This window comes from Lissotriton helveticus, chromosome 4_1 (genome assembly GCF_964261635.1).
Source record: "Lissotriton helveticus chromosome 4_1, aLisHel1.1, whole genome shotgun sequence".
In the NCBI taxonomy this organism is placed as follows: Eukaryota; Metazoa; Chordata; class Amphibia; order Caudata; family Salamandridae; genus Lissotriton; species Lissotriton helveticus.
Genome location: NC_136063.1, coordinates 327,140,047 through 327,159,284, shown reverse-complemented (window position 1 = coordinate 327,159,284; position 19,238 = coordinate 327,140,047). Strand labels below are relative to the sequence as shown.

Sequence of the window (19,238 nt, the reverse complement as noted above, 5' to 3'; positions counted from 1 at the left end):
GAAAAAACACCAGTTGAAATCATTCAGCAAAAGGGCTCCCTGGTTCAATGACGACCTTAAAAAATCCAAGAAGACATGCCGCACCCTGGAGAAGAACTGGAGAAAAGAACCAACCTCAGACAACATGGACTCCCTCAAGACAGCCACCCGCAAACACCACCAACTGATTCGATACGCCAAGAAATCAGCATTTAAGGACCGTCTCGACAACAACTCCCATAACAGCAAGGAACTCTTCAATATCGTCAAAGAATTCACCAACCCTCCCGCAGCATCCAACGACATCACTAACTCCCAGGACCTCTGCGATGCGCTATCCTCCTTCTTCTACAACAAAATCGCCGACATCCACAACAGCTTCATGAATACTCCCAATGACCAACTCACCCCACCCCCTTCTGTTCCCACCCCTCCAACTAACTACCTCAAGTCCTGGAACCCAATCACCACTGAAGATACCATTCGCCTCATGAACTCAATCCACTCTGGCTCACCCTCGGACCCCTGTCCCCACTACATCTTCAACAAAGCTGACTCCATCATCGCCCCCCAACTCCGCGATGTCATCAACTGCTCCTTCAACTCCGCCTCCTTTCCAGAAATATGGAAACACGCCGAACTCAGCGCCCTTCTGAAAAAACCAACAGCAGACCCCTCAGAACTGAAAAACTACCGACCCATTTCCCTCCTCCCTTTCCCGGCCAAAGTCATCGAGAAAGCCGTCAACAACCAACTCGCAGCCTTCCTCGAATCCAACAACTCCCTGGATCCCTCACAAAACGGCTTCCGAGCCAAACACAGCACCGAAACCGCCCTCATTGCGGCGACCGACGACATCCGAGCACTCCTGGACAACGGTGAAACAGTGGCCCTCATTCTACTCGACCTCTCCGCCGCCTTCGACACTGTCTGTCACAACACCCTCATACAACGCCTCTACAACATCGGCATACAAGGAAAAGCCTTGGACTGGATCATCTCGTTCCTAGCCGGAAGAACCCAGAGAGTCCGACTCCCCCCTTTCTACTCCGAGTCCACCGAAGTCATCTGCGGCGTACCTCAAGGCTCCTCACTCAGTCCCACCCTCTTCAACGTCTACATGAGTCCCCTCGCCTCCATCGCACGTCAACACAACCTCAACATCATCTCCTACGCCGACGACACCCAGCTAATCCTTTCCCTCACCAAAGACCCCAACACCGCCAAAAACAACCTTCACGAAGGTATGAAAGAAGTAGCCGAATGGATGAAACAGAGCCGCTTAAAACTCAACTCAGACAAAACGGAGGTGCTCATCCTTGGATCCTCCCCCTCAGCTTGGGACGACTCCTGGTGGCCTTCCGCTTTGGGATCAGCGCCCACACCCACAGACCATGCACGTAACCTTGGCTTCATTCTAGACTCCTCTCTCTCAATGTCCAGACAAGTCAACGCGGTATCGTCCTCCTGCTTCAACGTCCTTCGCATTCTCAAAAAGATCTTCCGCTGGATCCCCCTCGAAACAAGAAAGACTGTCACCCATGCACTGGTCACAAGTCGACTGGACTATGGCAACACACTCTACGCCGGAATTACAACAAAATTGCAGAAAAAGCTCCAGCGCATTCAAAACGCATCAGCGAGACTCATATTAGACATCCCACGCCAAGAACACATCACCGGTCACTTAAAAAACCTCCACTGGCTTCCCGTCAACAAAAGAATCACTTTCCGCCTTCTTACCCACGCACACAAGGCCCTTTATAATCTAGGACCCGAATGCCTCAACACCCGACTGTCCTTCTACTATCCCACCCGCCAACTAAGATCATTCAATCAAGCCCTCGCCGCAGTCCCGCGCATCCGAAAAACCACCATGGGTGGCAGATCCTTCTCCTTCCTGGCCGCCAAGACCTGGAACTCACTTCCCACCCACCTCCGCCTTACTCAGAATCACATCTCCTTCAGAAAAGAACTGAAAACATGGCTATTCGATAAACAGTGATCCCCTCCCCCTAGCGCCTTGAGACCCTCTGGGTGAGTAGTGCGCTTTATAAATGCCTGAACTTGAACTTGAACTAGTAGTGCTCATTTTACATCTAATGTATGCAGAGCTCTTTCCGCAACTGTTTGTGGTTGTGGAAAAAATACTGGCAACTAAATAGATTGGTTGAGGTGGAACGGTGAAATGACCTTTGGCAGAAACTATGGATTTGGTTTAAGAACCACTTTATTGTGATGAAGTTGTATAAATGGTTCTTGAATTGTTAATACCTGGATCTCACTCACTCTTCTAAGTGAGGTGACTGCTACTAAAAAGGCAACTTTCCATGTAAGGAATCGAATATGCTACTTACCAGTATGCATCTGTTCTTGGCATGTAGGGCTGCTGACATTCATATCTATCGCATAGATTGCCGCCTAGTGTTGGGTCCGGATGATTGCACATTGTTGTCCTGGAAGAGTCTTCGAAGTATCACGAGATAGGTGGCTCCTCCCCTGGACTACAGTGCGCATGGGCATCGACACCATCCCCAGATTGTTTTTAGCCATTGTGGAAAAGATGGAGTGTAACATTGTGAGTGATGACGATGCTATGAGTAAGTGTAAGTGCTGCAGCCGCCGGGGAGGAGGGCGGGCGATATGAATGTCAGCAGCCCTACATGCCAAGAACAGATGCATACTGGTAAGTAGCATATTCGGTTCGAGGCATGTGGGCTGCTAAATTCATATCTATTGCATAGAATACATAGCAGTGCCTCCATTAGCGGCGGCCGCCTGTGCCAGCTGCAGCAGTTTGAAAAAGTGTTTTTAGAACAGCCTGCCCTACATCTGCCTGCTGTTTGGAGTGCACATCTACACAGTAGTGTTTGCTAAATGTGTGTGGTGTAGACCATGTGGCTGCTCTACAGATGTCTTCTAAAGGAATATTTCTAAGGAAAGCCATGGAGGCCCCCAACTTGCGTGTGGAGTGTGCCCTTGGGGGGGATTGTTAAAGTGCGCTTTGCTTTTTGATAGCAAATTTGAATACACTTAACGATCCACCTGGCTATACCTGCTTTGGAAATGGGGTTGCCTTTGTGTTGTGCTGAAAAGGCAACAAAGTTGTTTTGTCTTCCTAAACTTTTTGGTCCCATCAATGTAATACATTAAAGCTCTTTTGACGTCAAGAGTGTGGAGCATTCTCTCCGCCACGGACTCAGGATTTTGGAAGAACACAGGTAGTTCAATAGTCTGATTGATATAGAACTGTGAAACACCCTTTGGAAGGAATTTAGGGTTAGTGCGCAGCACCACCCGGTTGGAATGAATTTGTATGAATGGCTCTTGGATAGTTAGTGCCTGGAGCTCACTAACACGTCGCAGTGATGTAATTGCTATCAGGAAAGCCACTTTCCATGTTCAGAACTGAATCTCGCATGAATGTAGAGGCTCAAAAGGTGGACCCATCAGTCGCGTGAGGACCACATTAAGGTTCCATTCAGGAGCTGGTGGGGTCCTGGGAGGAATGACTCGTTTGAGTCCTTCCAGAAAGGCTTTAATGGCAGGCACTCTGAAAATGGAGAGATGCTGCCTGATTTGGAGATAAGCCGCTATGGCGGATAAATGTATCCGAATGGAAGCATAAGCTAGATTGCATTTGTAAATATGTAACAGATAACAAATGATGTTGTGCGTAGACGCGTCAAGCGGGTCTAAGCTGTGGTCTATGCAATAAATGACAGACCGCTTCCATTTTGCCGCATAGCATGCTCTGGTGGTGGGCTTTCTTGCCTCCCGTATGATATCCATGCAGTCTGGAGGCAAGTTGAGGTAGCCAAACTCTAAGACCTCAGGAGCCAGATCACCAGGTTGAGCTGTTGCGGATCTGGGTGCTGAATGTCACCATGGCTCTGCGTCAAAAGTCTGGGCGTGAGGTGCAGCCTTTGATGCCGTACCATGGAAAGTTCTAGAAACGTGGTGTACCATGGTTGGCGTGCCCACATTGGAGCAACCAGGATGAGCGTCATTGAGTGTTGCTTCAGCTTGCGTGCCACCAGCGGTATTAGAGGTGCTGGGGGAAAAGCGTACGCAAATCTGCCTGACTAGTTCATCCATATCGCATTGCCCTGCGACTGTGGGTGTGGGAACCTGGCGGCAAAGCTTTGGCATTTGGCGTTTTCCCTCATGGCGAACAGGTCGATCTTTGGATGACCCCACTGCTGGAAGTACGGGTGGAGTACTGATGGATGTAGCTCCCACTCGTGCATTTGGTGGCTGTACCTGCTGAGCAGATCCGCCATCTGATTGTCCTTGCCTGGGAGGTGTTCCGCCATGAGGAAGATGTTCCTCTGAATGGCCCACTTCCACATGCTCTGAGCCAGATTAGACAACTGGAGTGTGTACCTCCAGATTAGACAACTGGAGTGTGTACCTCCCTGCTTTTGAATGTAGTATATTGCCGTCATGTTGTCCGTCAGGATCAACACGACCTGGTTGCACAGATGTACTTTGAATGCCTTCATTGCCATGAAGATTGCCATCAGCTCTAGGAGGTTGATGTGCATCTTCTTTTGCTGCGTTGTCCATAGTCCCTGCACCGTGTAGTGGAGTACATGAGCTCCCCATCCCTGGAGAGATGTGTCCGTTGTTAGGATGATTTGTGGCACAGGCTCCTGGAATGGTCGTCCCTTGCAAAGTTTGTGTGGATTCCACCAATGCAGAGAGTTGTATGCACGACCGGTCACCAACACTAAGTCTTTCAACTGTCCGTGAGCCTGAGTCCACTGATGTGCTAAGCACTCCTGAAGCGGACGCATATGTAGTCTCGCATGCGGGACTATGAAGATGCAGGAGGCCATCATGCCTCTCAACTGCATGAACACTCGTGCTGGAAGCGCGTGTTGTGGTCTGAATTTCTGTACCAGCAATTGAATGCTGTTGATCCTCACTGAATTTGGCTGTGCTGTGGATGCCAGAGTGTTTGTCGTGCTCAGATTGTCCCGTACATGGGCGGGCTGAAGGTGTTATTTTGGGTAATTGAGTGAGAATCCCAGATCGTGAAGAAGGTGAATGGTGTGGGACATGTTGGCGGCACCCTGCTGGGCCGACTTTGTTTGGACAAGCCAGTCATCCAGATAAGGGTAGGCGTGAACTTTTTGTCTCCCGAGGTGTGCAGCCACTGTCGCCAGGCACTTTGTGAACACCCTGGGCGCTGTAGTCACTCCAAAAGGGAGGACATTGAATTGGTAATGCTGATTCTGAATGGTGAATCTGAGGTATTTTCTGTGTGACGGATGTAGCGGAATGTGAAAATACGCATCCTTTAGATCTAATGTGGCGATGAAATCCCCCTGACTGAGCAACGGAAGAACCTGCTGCAGTGTTAGCATGTGAAAGTGTTCTGATAGAATATACTGGTTTAGGGGTCTGAGGTCCAGTATGGGTCTGAGGGACCCGTCCTTTCAGGATTAAGACGTACAGGGAGTACACCCCTGTGCCTCTTTCTTCCACCGGCACGAGCTTGATTGCCCCTTTTTGCAGCATGACAAGTACCTCTTGCTGCAATAAGTGCAAATGCTCTGTGGACATAGGACGGTGTCTTGGGGGTATGTTGGGTGGAGTGGGTGTTAACTCCAGACAATAACCGTACTGGATAAGTTTTCTGACCCACCTGTCTGTGGTGATGGATTTCCAGACTGGCAGGAACTGCTGGAGTCTCCCCCGACTGGTGTTGTATGGTCGGGGGCAGTGACAAGGCGTCACTGTTTGTTGGCGGCGGAGGATCGGGAGCTGTTGTTTCCACGACCTCTGCCTTTTGCGCGGTTTCCGCGATAGCCACCTCTACTCTGTTTGTTGTACGTGGTTTGCGCACCACCTTTATTGTACTGTGTTTGCTGGGATAGCTGGCCTCTGGAAACACCTCTATTGCCTGAGCGACGAAAAGAACCACCCCTGAACTGCTGGGACTGGAGAGCCCCCATAGACTTTGCAGTCTCGGTGTCCTTTTTTTATTTTTTCCAGGGTGGTGTCCACCTCAGGTCCAAATAAGTGATCAGGGTTTACAGGCTGATTTAGGATGGTGGTCTGTATCTCCGGCTTGAACCCGGAGATCCTGAGCCAGGCCTGTCGTCGTAACATTACACTGGTGTTAATGGCCCTGGCCGCGGTGCTGCTGCGTCCAGTGCACACTTAATAGAAGCATTTGAGATGAGTTTCCCTTCTTGTATGAGCATCTCTGCTGCCTCCTTATATTCATCTGGCAAGTGTTGTAACAGGGTTTCAAGTGTATCGCAATGTGCTCTGTCATATCTGGCCAAGAGTGCCTGAGTTTGAAATGCGCCTGATATTGGCCGCTTGAGCCGCCACCCTCTTCCCTGATGCTTCTAGCACTTTAGATTCCTTGTCAGGGGGAGGAGCATCACCAGTAGTTTGTGAGTTTGCCCTCTTCCGGGCATTGGAAACAACTAGAGAGTCCAACGGCAACTGGCCCTTGATGTAGGTAGGGTCCCCAGGCGCGGCTTGTACTTCTTCTCAATTCTGGGGTTTATAACCCTGGCTCGTGTGGGTTCTTTAAAAATGTCTGCAGCATGTTTTAAGACACCCTTCAACATTGGCAGAGTCTTTACGGTCTTTTCAGAGGTGGAAAAGGTGTCAAACAAAAAATCCACTTCAATAGGGTCAGCATGGAGCTGGACGTCATGATTTTTGGCTGCCCTCTCAATAAGCGCATTAAATGCCGCTGAGTCCTCAGTAGGTGATGTTTTGACATTATACACTTGAGTGTCTGGGGCAGTTTGTGGATCCCCTGGGTCTGCAGCATCTGCCCATGTGTCATGTTGATCTTCAGGATCAGTGTCGGCAGGGTAGTTGTACTCATCATAGTCACCTTCCCCAGCCTCCACATCTGAGTAAGTGAGCGAGATTGGAGCAGTGTCCCCTCCACGTGGAGCTATTAGTTCAACAAAAACGGGTGAATCCGTGGAATCCTTCTTCTTCAAAGGAATTGTGTAGGACTCCATAGGCTGTGCTGGTGTGATCTTTCGTTTGTAAATCGAAAGTTTACCGGTGTCGGCATCGATGAATTGTTCCGACTGCTCCTCCAGCAGGGGTTGTCGATGCGTTGTGCCCACAACTGCAGTGGTAGGCTTCGGCCCCGTGGACACCTTCATGGACGCCTCGACAACCTTCTTTGGCGCGAACGCGTTCGGCGCCACCGTAAACTGAATAGGCGCCGTCGACTTTTGCGGTTTGGTGGCAGGCTTCGGCGTGGAAGTATCCTTCGGATCGACAGCAGAAGCTTTGTCCTTAATGCGTTTTAATGATTCCGACACCTGCTTTGTGAAGGAGGCGGATGGCTGCGTCGACTCGACAAGTGCCTTTGAGCCACCACCATGTGCGGACTCGAGGGTTGTAGTACTTTTGGCCTTGTCCGGCCGACGCGCAGGATCGACAACTTTCGTAGCTCAGAGTCCTTTGTCTGTGTCGACGGCCCTCGGCGCCGAAGTCTTCGGGTCAACGACCTTGACAAGTGCTTTCGGTGTCCCAGTCTTCGGCTCGACGCCCTTGAGCGACTTCACTGGTTCGACAACCTTTTTTGGCTTGGTCTGCACGGACAGGTCTGAAGACGTGGAGCCGACCAAGGCGACACGCGCTGTTTCGACGGCGCCTCTAGCCCTTTCGGTTTTGTAGACACCGAAGCTTTCTCTCTTGGTTTCGATTTGACCAATGGTGGCTCTTTAGAAGTGTCCGTAGCCGGGCCCGGAGGCGAGACTGTGGAACTCGATGCAAGATCTTGGGTAAGGCCAAGTGGCGATCCCTCGACCTGAGCCGTAGATAGTGTCTAAATGGGGCATAGCTCCTCGCTTGAGCTATCTTCCGTGGCCCCATCGTCGTCTCCTACCTCGTCGACGAAGTCTTCTGCATCGAGCATTTCTACGTCTGCGTCGTAGTTGGAGTCGATCACTGCTGCTGGATTGGAAATCGGCTCTTGATCTTCCTGCTCGTCTGCCTCTTCTCCCTCGGTATCGAAAATGTTCACCGGGTCAGGTGCCGTCTGCTGCGTCTCCTGGCGCGCTACTCGCCGAAGTCGAATAGTCTTCTTGGAGCGGAAACGAGAACAAGCCATACAGTTGGCTTCATCGTGATCCGGTGACAGGCACTTGTTGCACACCGGGTGGACGTCGATGCGGGGATACTTCGAGTTGCACACGGGGCACCTCTTGAACGGGCTCCGTTCAATGATGGTTCGTTGAAGAAGGCCTGTAGCGTTGAAAGGGCCTCAAGCACTGAAGAGTCACGCGACTCCTCTGGATGTTCGACTCGGGAACTGAGCCGGAACAGAACTGGGCACCGATCGGAAGACAATACTGACGATATAGGAAAAGGCCTTTGGGCCAAAAAGAAAGTTTCTATTGATTCCGAGCTTGAGAGATCAAATATGCATCCGAACCCAATGGCGGAAAATAACAATCTGGGGATGGAGTGGATGCCCATGCGCACTGTAGTCCAGGGGAGGAGCCACCTATCTCGTGATACTTCGAAGACTCTTCCAGGACAACAATGTGCAATCATCCGGACCCAACGCTAGGCGGCAATCTATGCAATAGATATGAATTCAGCAGCCCACATGCCTCAAACTAACTCATACTTGTGTAGTGGTTCAAAAGGAGGACCCATAAGTCTGGTGAGAACAATATTTAAATTCAATACTGGAGAGGGTGGTATTCTGGGAGGAATGATTCTTTTGAGTCCTTCCATAAACGCTTTGATTGCAGGTACTCTAAAGAATGACAAATGTCTGCTATAGCAGCAAGATGTAACCTGATTGAGCCAGGTTAGATCTTTGTAGATGTAACAGGTAGCATATGATGTTTTGTATGGAAACATCTAAGGGATTGATGTTATTTGTGCAATACATAGCAAATGTTTTCCACTTTGCTGCATAACATGCTCTAGTAGTAGGATGTCTTGCTTCTTTTATGATATTCATGCAATCAGGTGGTAAATTTAAATATCGAAATTCTAAGATCTCAGGAGCCAAATCGCTAGATTGAGCTTCATTGGGTCTGGATGCATAATCTCTCCATGGTTCTGTGTCAGTAGGTGTGGGGGAGAGTTAATTTGTGATGTAGTACTACCGATAGCTCTAGCAGCATGGTGTACCAGTGTTGGCTTGCCCACGTTCGCGCTATGCGAATTAATGTGAGCATGTTGCTGTAGCTTGCGTACCACTTATGGAATTAGTGGGAGAGGTGGAAAAGGGTACACAAATTTATTTGACCAGTTCATCCATACCACATTGCCTTTGGACAGTGGATGTGGGTATCTGGCGGCGAAGCTTGGGCATTTGGAGTTGTGGTGTGTAGCAAACAGATCTATTTCTGGTTGACCCCACTTTTGAAAAAATGGCTGACGAACTTGATGAAGTTCCCATTCGTGTATCTGTTGTCTGATGACTTAACCCCTTCGGTGCTCATGACGGAACGGTTCCGTCATGAGCGTCGGTTGGCCTGTGCTTATGACGGAACCGTGCCGTCATGGGTCCATAGGTTCTTTAGAACCTTCAGCACCGCAGCAGAATTCGCGCAGCACCGAAGGGGTTAACAGATCTGCAACTTGGTTGTGAACTCCTGATAGATGTTCACGAGGTAGGTGACTCCTTTCGGTGATCGTGCACAAGGGCATCGACTCCATTGTTATATTGTTTGCCACAGAGGGCGAGACTGGAGTAGTAGTAAAGAATAGAGATGTCCATGCGTATGTATGTAAATTAAATAGAGAACTACAGCAGATGCAGGTGTGCGGGGAGGTGGGTGGCGCATGTGAATCTACAACTCTACATGCCAAGAATAGATGCTTACTGGGTAAGAAAACAAGTAACTTACCTGTAACTTTGGTTCTCCAGTATTGGTAACTTTCATAGACTCCCTTTGCTTGTATCATTCCCAGGCATCGAGATGAGTCCCGGTAAATACAAAATACCATATAAATAGCTACAAAAAAAGAATAAGGCCTATGACTCATCTCATTTTGTAGCATATCCACCTCTTTTTTTATAAAAGAGACCAAATAAAATGAACAGCCAATCAGAACAGCCTCACCGCATAGAACCTTCCTGACACAGCCTCAGATTTTCGTAGCAGTTGTGTAACAGTATAACATAAGATGCTGAAGGCCTGAGTTTTCCCAGGGGAGGAGGGTGGGCGCATGGTAATCTATGAAAGTTACCAATACTGGAGAACCAACGTTACAGGTAAGTAACTTGTTTTCTTACTCCAGTATTGGAACTTTCATAGATTCCCATTGCTTGTATGAGAATAGCTAGCAGTCAGAAGAACAAGTTACTTACCTTCGGTAATGCTTTTTCTGGTAGATACAATATCTGCCTGTGGATTCCTCACCTTCCTCACAGTACATAAAAATCAAGGCTCAGGCAGAGCGCGCGCTGGGGGAAGCTTGTGGGGCGGAGCGGGAAGAGCTGCTGGGGAACAGATGGCTGGCGATTTGATGCTGTGCACGCGCATTTTAGGTCAATTAGTTAAAGTCTGTTTAAGCCCCTATAGTCTCGCTCCGCTCAATGCGCATGGACAGGTCGCGAGACCTAAAGAACAAGTTACTTACCTTCGGTAACGTTTTTCTGGTAGATACTATATCTGCCTGTGGATTCCTCACCTTGTGAATACCCCTTGCGTCAGCAACATTCGGAAATTCTTTTTTCGTAGCTTCGCGCCGACGTGGACTCCTGACGTCATAGAGACACGACCTCGCTCGCGACTCCGCTGACGTCACCGACGCCTATAATAGGCCCACGCCGGCGTGATGACATCAGATCTGCCCTTTTTTCCGTGCCATCGAGGCACACGGACGGACCAATGACAGTAGAAATATACAAGTATACATAGTACACAATAATCAAGGCAAAACACACAGTGTAAAGCAAATGAAGGAAAGCAATTGAAACATTACCTTGACAACAAAATAAATATATAATACATTACAGTAACTCTGGTAAAGAAGAGTGGACAACGGGGAGGCGGGCGGGTCAGTGAGGAATCCACAGGCAGATCTTGTATCTACCAGAGAAAGCGTTACCGAAGGTAAGTAACTTGTTCTTCTGATAGATCCATCTGCCGTGTGGATTCCTCACCTTGTGAATAGAGTCCCACAGCAGTCCCCACTCCCGGAGGAGGGTGCCCACTCTTCTAAACCAGGAAATCCTGAAGAACAGAGCGTGCAAAATGACCGTCCCTCCTCACTTCGGAGTCCAAGCAGTAATGCTTCGCGAAAGTGTGGAGGGAAGACCAAGTTGCCGCTCTACAAATATCCTCTACAGGAACACCTCTAGCCAATGCTGAGGACGAAGACTTAGCTCTTGTAGAGTGAGCCCTTATACCCTCTGGTGGTTCCTTACCGGCCAAAGAGTAGCAGATCTTAATGCAGAGGACGATCCATCTCGACAAGGTTCTTTTATGGACCGCTCTTCCTTTCTTGCAGCCAGCAAACCCAATGAAGAGCTGGTCATCAAAACGAAAGTCTTTAGATCTGTCCAAGTAAAAAGACACCGCCTTCTTGGGGTCCAGACGGTGCAGTCTCTCTTCCTCCTTAGAAGGGTGAGGGGGAGGATAGAAGGTAGGTAGGGTAATGGACTGTCCTAGATGGAAGGAAGTTACCACCTAAGGCAGAAAAGCAGCCCTGGTCCTAAGAACCATTCGATCAGCATGAATGGTCAAGAAAGGGGGCTTGTAACTAAGAGCTTGAAGCTCACTTACCCTCCTTGCCGAGGTTATAGCAACGAGGAAGACTGTCTTGAGAGTCAGAAGCCTCAAAGGACACTTATGAAGAGGTTCAAAGGGAGCACCCATCAAAAAGGTCAATACAAGATTTAAGTCCCACTGAGGCACAATAAAAGGAGTAGGAGGGAACTTATTTGTGAGGCCCCTCAAAAATCTTAAAACCATAGGAGATTTAAGAAGAGATGGCTGGTCAGGCAAGCAGAGAAATGCCGACAGTGCTGAAAGGTAGCCCTTCACTGTGGCAACAGCAAGTCCCTGTTGCGCCAGAGAAAGGGCAAACTGGAGAACATCAGACAAATGGGCTCTCAAAGGGTCAATAGACTTTTCCCCACACCACGAGACAAATTTCGACCATCTATAAGAATAGATGGACTTAGTGGATTCACGCCTGGCTGATGAGATGATATCCACAACGTCAGGCGGGAGGGAAAAGGAATTCAGGTTGCCCCGTTCAATCTCCAGGCATGAAGGTGTAATGTCTGGAGGTGGGGGTGTAGAACCTGCCCCCCCATCTGAGAGAGGAGGTCTGCCCTGAGAGGGAGACGGAGCGGCGGGTGAGAGAGGTGGACAAGATCTGTATACCACACCCTTCTTGGCCAGTCCGGGGCGACCAATATGACTTGGGCCCGGTCTTGGCGAATCTTCCTCAGAACCCGAGGAATCAAGGGTATGGGAGGAAACGCGTAAAGGAGTTGATTTCCCCAACCCAACTGAAACGCATCCCCCAAGGCTCCTTGCAACGGATACTGGAGACTGCAGAACGACAGGCAGTGAGCATTCTCGCGAGTGGCGAATAGATACACCCAAGGAGTCCCTCACATCCAAAAGATGTCGTGAACCACCTCCGGGTGAAGCCTCCACTCGAGGTCGGCGCAGAACTGCCGACTGAGACTGTCTGCACGAACGTTCAGAACTCCGGCCAGATGATTTGCCATCAAACAAATCTGATGGTCCTGAACCCAGGACCAGAGACGCAGAGCCTCTCTGCAGAGACACTGCGATCCCACCCCTCCCTGTTTGTTGATGTACCACATCGCGGTCGTGTTGTCCGTCAGGACCTGGACTGAACGACCGCGAAGGGAAGGAAGGAAGGCCTTGAGCGCCAAACTTATCGCCCGCAATTCTAGAAAGGTTGATGTGAAGCAACCTTTCCTCTGGAGACCAAAGACCTTTGACCTCCAGATCCCCCAGAGGAGCACCCCACCCGAGAGTGGATGCATCCGTTATCACTGTGGCCACCGGAGGAGGCAACTGAAAAGGCTTCCCCTGAGACAGGTTGCCTTCCACGCCCCACCAAGACAGATCCGCCGCAGCTTCTCTGGAGATCTTCACTGACTCCCCGAGATCTCCGTTGTGCTGATACCACTGCCTGCGGAGGCACCACTGGAGCGCCCTCATGTGCCAGCGTGCATGGTTGACCAACAGAATGCATGAAGCCATCAGACCGAGCAGGCGAAGGACCTTCAGGACTGGAACGACCGCTCCATTGTAAAATAAAGGAATCATTTCCTGTATGTCGCGAATCCTTTGAGGAGGAGGGAATGCACGACATACAGTTGTGTCCAGTACAGCACCTATGAACAGGTTGCGCTGGGAGGGCACCAGGTGAGACTTGGGTACATTTATGGAAAAACCCAACCTGTACAACAACTGAGTTGTCTCCTGCAGATGATGGAACACTCTCTCTGACGACTCTGCTTTGATCAGCCAGTCGTCCAAATAAGGGAATACAGGAATCCCTGACCTTCTGAGATGCGCAGCCACCACCACCATCACCTTGGTGAAGACTCGAGTCGCAGTAGTAAGACCAAACGGAAGGACCGCAAACTGATAGTGCTGCGATCCCACCGTAAAACGGAGATACTTCCTGTGCGACTTCAGGATTGGGATGTGAAAGTACGCATCCTGTAAGTCGACCGACACCATCAGTCTTCTTCCAGCAGTGCTTGAAAAACCTGAGCAAGGGTGAGCATCTTGAATTTCTCCTGCTTCAGATAAAAATTCAAGATCCTGAGATCCAGGATTGGACGAAGTCTACCATCCTTCTTGGTTATCAGGAAATACCGGGAGTAGCATCCCTGACCCCTTTCCTGCTCTGGGACCACCTCTATCGCACCCTATAATAATACAGTTTGAACTTCCTCCTGAAGGAGTAACAGATGTTCCTCTGAGCAATATCCTTGGCAAGGAGGGTAATTGGGAGGGAACTCCCGAAAGGGAAGGGCATACCCATTTTCTACGAGATTGAGAACCCAAAGATCTGATGTAACCGATTCCCAAGCTCGTAGAAAGTGGGTAAGCCGACCCCCCACCGGACCCACATGATCCTGAATGGCGGATCTAGGGCTGCTTTTCTGTGGCTGGGGGGTTGGAGGAGGTGGAGGTGGAGGAGGAAGAGGCTTGACGACCTCTAGGACGTGCCCTTTGCTTTCCCCTGTACGACCTATACAAGGTATTTTGCTGCTGCTGCTGCTGTTGCTGACCTTGTCTAAATGTACGAAAAGAAGAGCGACCAAAACCTCTGAATTTCCTGGTCGTAGAACCTCTAACTTGAAGACCAAGAGATCTAGCAGTCGCCCTGCTATCCTTGAACCTCTCCAAGGCCGCATCTGCCTTTTTGCCAAAGAGTCCTTCACCATCAAAAGGCAGATCTAACAAAGCAGACTGTACATCAGCAGAAAAATCCGAGGATTTTAACCAAGCTGAACGCCTTGTGGCAACAGCAGTGCCCATGATCCTTGCCACAGAATCTGCAGCATCGAGGCCGCTCTGGATAACCCGACGAGCTGCTGCTTGAGTGTCAGATAAAACTTCCTCAAAGTCACCCCTGCAATCTTCTGGAACCTTAGGGATCCGGGAAACCCTTTGTGGGTATCTGTGCGCATTACAAGTGTAAAAAATAAATAAATAAATCAATGAACGCATAGAGTCCATAAGAGCGTGGACATATCTTCCCATAAGGCAAGTGGCATTTGTTGATTTTAACGCCATACTTGCGGAAGAGAACGTCTTCTTGGCCACTTGATCCTGCTTTCTAGCTTCCTTGTCGCCAGGTACCTGTGGAAAAGCACCAACCGACTTCTTTGAACATGCCGCTTGAATCACCAAACTTTCAGGAGAAGGGTGAGATGACAAAAAGGTAGGGTCCTCAGGAGCTACTCTATACCTCCTAGCCACACCTTTCGATACAGCAGGAGCAGAAAGAGGCTTCTTCCACACCTCCATAATGGGTTCAGTCAAAGCATCATTAAACGGGAGTAATGGCTCCACAGCAGAGCTCGGAGAATGAAGAACCTCAGTCAGCAGATTTGATTTAAATTCGACAGTAGGCAAAGTTAAACCTAAAAGTCCCGCTGCCTTTTTCATAACCACATGATATGGCTGAACATCCTTAGAGGGTGCATCAGGGCCTGATGGTAAAACCCACTCTGGGGAAAATTCAAGACCACTCGCCTCTGCTAGGTCCTCGAAATAATTTGCATCCAGCTCACCTTCTTCCAAGTCAGAATGAGACTCACAATACCTCCGCTCTTCCAGGAGACGTTGAGCCTCTCTCCTAGACCTCTGCTTAACACGGAGTGCAGCCGGATCCACTGTCGACTCAGACGGCGCCGGAGCCGACGTCGGAATCAAATCCGAAGGCTTAGAAGGATGTTCCATAGACTTGCTTGGAGCGGGCGACGCCGGTGCTGGAGTCGACTTCGGTCGAGCCGGCGTCGACATCGGCGTCTACCTCTGTGGAGCCTGGTACTGCCACATCGGGGTCGGGGCTGGCATATACGGCATGAAAGGTGCCGGGGCATAGGAATGAAATACACCCAAATTGAAAGCCATTGGACCCATGGGACACGAAGGCGCTCCAGAGGGGTACCATGACCTCGAGAAAACACCATACATAGCGTTGAGAAATGCCGAAGGATCCTGACCTGGAGCTGGAAAAGGTGGATGCTCAGGTCGATCTCGAGATAGATTCGAATCTGTTTCAACAACAGGAGTCGAAACCTCCTCAACAGGAACTTCACCGACGTCTTCTGGAGTTGGACATGGAGCCGGAGTCGGATCGGGAACCGGAGTCGGAGAATGAATTTGCGACTCCGAAGGCGAGGCCTCGCCTTCTTGATCCGATTCTTGTGGAGGAATTACTTTCGATTTCATCTTCTTGGGTGATCTCGACCTCGAGTCAGACTTATCACCCGAATGACGTCGAGATTCATGTCTCCTCTTCTTATGCTTCTTACGTGACCTCGAAGCATGATCCGACGAAGACTTCGAAGCCGACGCCTCTCGAGACCTCGATCGACTTCTTCGAGTGGGATTTTGAAGATTTCCTAACCTTATCGGCCTTAAGCTTAGCCACAAGAAGCTTAGACTCCCTTTCTCGCAGGGCCTTTGGATTCATCTTTTGACACGACGAACACCCATCCACGTCGTGGTCGGAGCTCAGACACCAAATACAGTCTTGGTGTGGGTCCGTAACGGACATCATCTTCCCACATTCCCTACAGGGTTTAAAACCTGTCTTCTTTGTCGACATAATAAAAGATCAAAGAGGCAAGAGAACGGAGAAACGAAGAATTACAGTAACAGAGTTACTAGAAGCTACAGAGTATCCCGGAACCGTTAGCGTCGACGACGTGGAAAAAAGGGAACTGATGTCATCACGCCGGCGTGGGCCTATTGTAGGCGTCGGTGACGTCAGCGGAGTCGCGAGCGATGTCGTGTCTCTATGACGTCCGAGTCCACGGCGGCGCGAGGCTACAAAAAGAATTTCCGAATGTTGCTGACGCAAGGGGATATTCACAAGGTGAGGAATCCACACGGCAGATGTATCTATCAGAACACACATTTTTTGTAATACATTGTTATAAAATCTTGCAAGATGCATCACATTCATTAAAGATACGAATTATCCATAGAGAATTGGCAATAGAATAGTGAGTGAACATCAAGAGTTACTAAATGTGCGAATAACCAATAAAAGGAAGAAGGGTTAGTAGGGAAAGCTCACCACTTATTGAAAGAATCCTCAGGACTGCCTGTCCCACTGAAGCGTCACTACGCGTGGAGGAGTTCAAGCAGTAATGCTTTGTAAAGGTTTGTGTGAGTTGTGCGCAGGTGTTTCGCCTCCACACTGAGGGCAGAATTTGAAGGAAGTTTGTTCCATCGACTGGGGGTCCGCCTGATGTGTGTAGGCCCGACGGCCTTCCACGAGCTTTCCAATCGGAAGATTAGTTTTAGTAAGTAAATACGTTATGCGATAGAAAGGGAGACACAATCGAAAACAATACAGTTGAGCGTGAGTATCTTGCACACCGAGGGAAAACGAAGGAACGGTTTCGAACCGGAGCACAGCGATAGACGTCCGAACCCGATGGTAGAAAAAAACAACCTAACAATGGGATCGATGCCCATGTGCACCATCACCGAAAGGAGGAGTCCCCTACATCGTGACTGGAAAGACTTCTTCGAAGAAAAACAAAGTGCAAACATCCGGACCAAACACTAGATGGCGAGCTATGCACAGCATGTGATCTACAGTCCATATGCCTCAAACATAGTTTTATATAATTTTAGACACTTCAAGCTGAGCAAGCATCGCTCTAAATCTGCAAGTTTAAACAAATGCTTACGTTTGTGTCTCAAATTATGTAGCTATGTAGAATTTAACAAAATCACAATTTTAATAACTAAACAAGACAATTGTCTTTCCCTTCGCTTTCTTTCCCTATGCTCCACATCTCATGGCCTGTTCTGTCAAAACCTATAAATCTGACCACAGTGACACTGGAGAGAACTCAATTTTCAGTCACATTGCTTAACTGGAGACCTATTTGTAGTTCAGGACGTGAAGTTTGTACGTGAGTTTGTTGTGGAGTTCAACATTTCTTAAAGAAAATGGCCACTCATCAGGATGTATTGTAAGCAGAAATGTGCCTGAGCTCACTGGTTACCAACAGTCTGTCCCCAATAGGCCAATTTTGCAATTATATAGTGGTATTTAGCTTTTTATTTGCTACCATTTTGCTACCATTTCATAAGCCAATAATTGTTTTTTTTTAAATGTACCTAGAGCAGTATACTACTGATGTCCCAGAGTGCAATGTATAACATGGACAAAACTCTGTCGGAACCATAATAACTAAAAAAAGCTTTTTTATCAGGTAATGTGTAAAGTCAAAGTGGTAAAAAGAACACAGCATTTATGTTCCGCTGAAGAAAATAAATGACCTTTCCAAGGTCACTTCTTACCTCTTCTTCCTCTCCCTTCTCTTTCTCCTTTTCCTTATCTGGGATTAGTTCCAACTCTGGTATCATCTGGCACAGAGTTTGGTTCTCTACAGGAGGCAGTTCTACTGGTGGGATTTCCACAGGTTGCTCAGGTTCTTGCTGCTGTGTATCAAAATGTGAAATAGAAATTTATATTACAATATGCGTCACGGTACTTAAGCCATACATCTTACCAAACTAAAACACAAGTAAAAGAAAAGAACAATACATTTGTTTGATAGATATCAGTGACGGTAAAGGAATACATGTTTGGATGTGTGAACAGATCTCTGCTTGGGTGCATGTAGATGGATGACTTGATGGATAGATGTTGGAGATGTATGCAGAGGGGAAGTTTTGGCCATCAAGCCACAGAAACGCTCTTAAAATTCCTACGAAATAATGTGCAGATATAGCGCTGAAGAGGCTTTGGCATCTACATTACCCATTTGAGCATGACCCATGTTTTACAATAAATGTGCTGATGGTAGCATTCTATTATTGGTTATTCGAGTCTAGTCTCTGGTGGCAAGATCACTAGTACCAATCTGGACCAAAGTCCCAAGCGAAATCCAAATACAGAAGTAACATATGTACTCCAACACATAGAGGACCTTCAATTAGGTTAACTGAAGGGGAACTACAACTGTATTAAGCAAACGTGACTTACCTGTAACCCTTACTGTACTACATGGATATATTTATATTGTCTTAATACCTGGATGCATGTACAGCATCCCCAAACATTTTAAAAACTAGAAACTAGGTTTTGAATAACATTCTGTGAAGATCACACTTGTTTCCAACAAAGCAAATAAGAAAATAAGCCACTACAAAAATACGTTTGCATGAAAACACTTTAGAACTATAATTTAATGAGACAAGCAATGCAAAACCCAATAGATCACTTTAAAATGACATTACCTACCCTTTTGGCTTTACTAATTGCATTTACCGATGCCGTGCCACATAGTGGAGAAGCAACTGTGGGGCAGACGGAAAATACATCAGGTTTCCTCTTGAAGTTCAAATATCTACACCTGATGAATTGACAATGGCACTGTTTGGTAAAATATGCGGAGTGCAACCTTATGTACTCAAGTATATGGACACGTCCTCTGCATGAACTGGAAAGGTGTGGTAACCTAGTCACTATGTGAATACACTGAAGCTCATCCATGTGTTACTGTACTGCTGCTAAGCCTAGCTGTGCCCACA

General features: G+C 48.4%; 1 protein-coding gene across 3 annotated transcripts in view; it reads right to left on the bottom strand.

Annotated features, from left to right (window-relative positions):
- Positions 1-19,238, bottom strand: part of RAD21 (RAD21 cohesin complex component) — a 337,501-nt gene that overhangs the window by 53,157 nt on the left and 265,106 nt on the right. For all 3 annotated transcript variants that reach the window (XM_078686859.1, XM_078686858.1, XM_078686860.1), the window contains exon 12: positions 18,003-18,143. In XM_078686859.1, the coding sequence (XP_078542985.1) occupies positions 18,003-18,143 (141 nt within the window). The remainder of the gene's footprint in view (positions 1-18,002; positions 18,144-19,238) is intronic.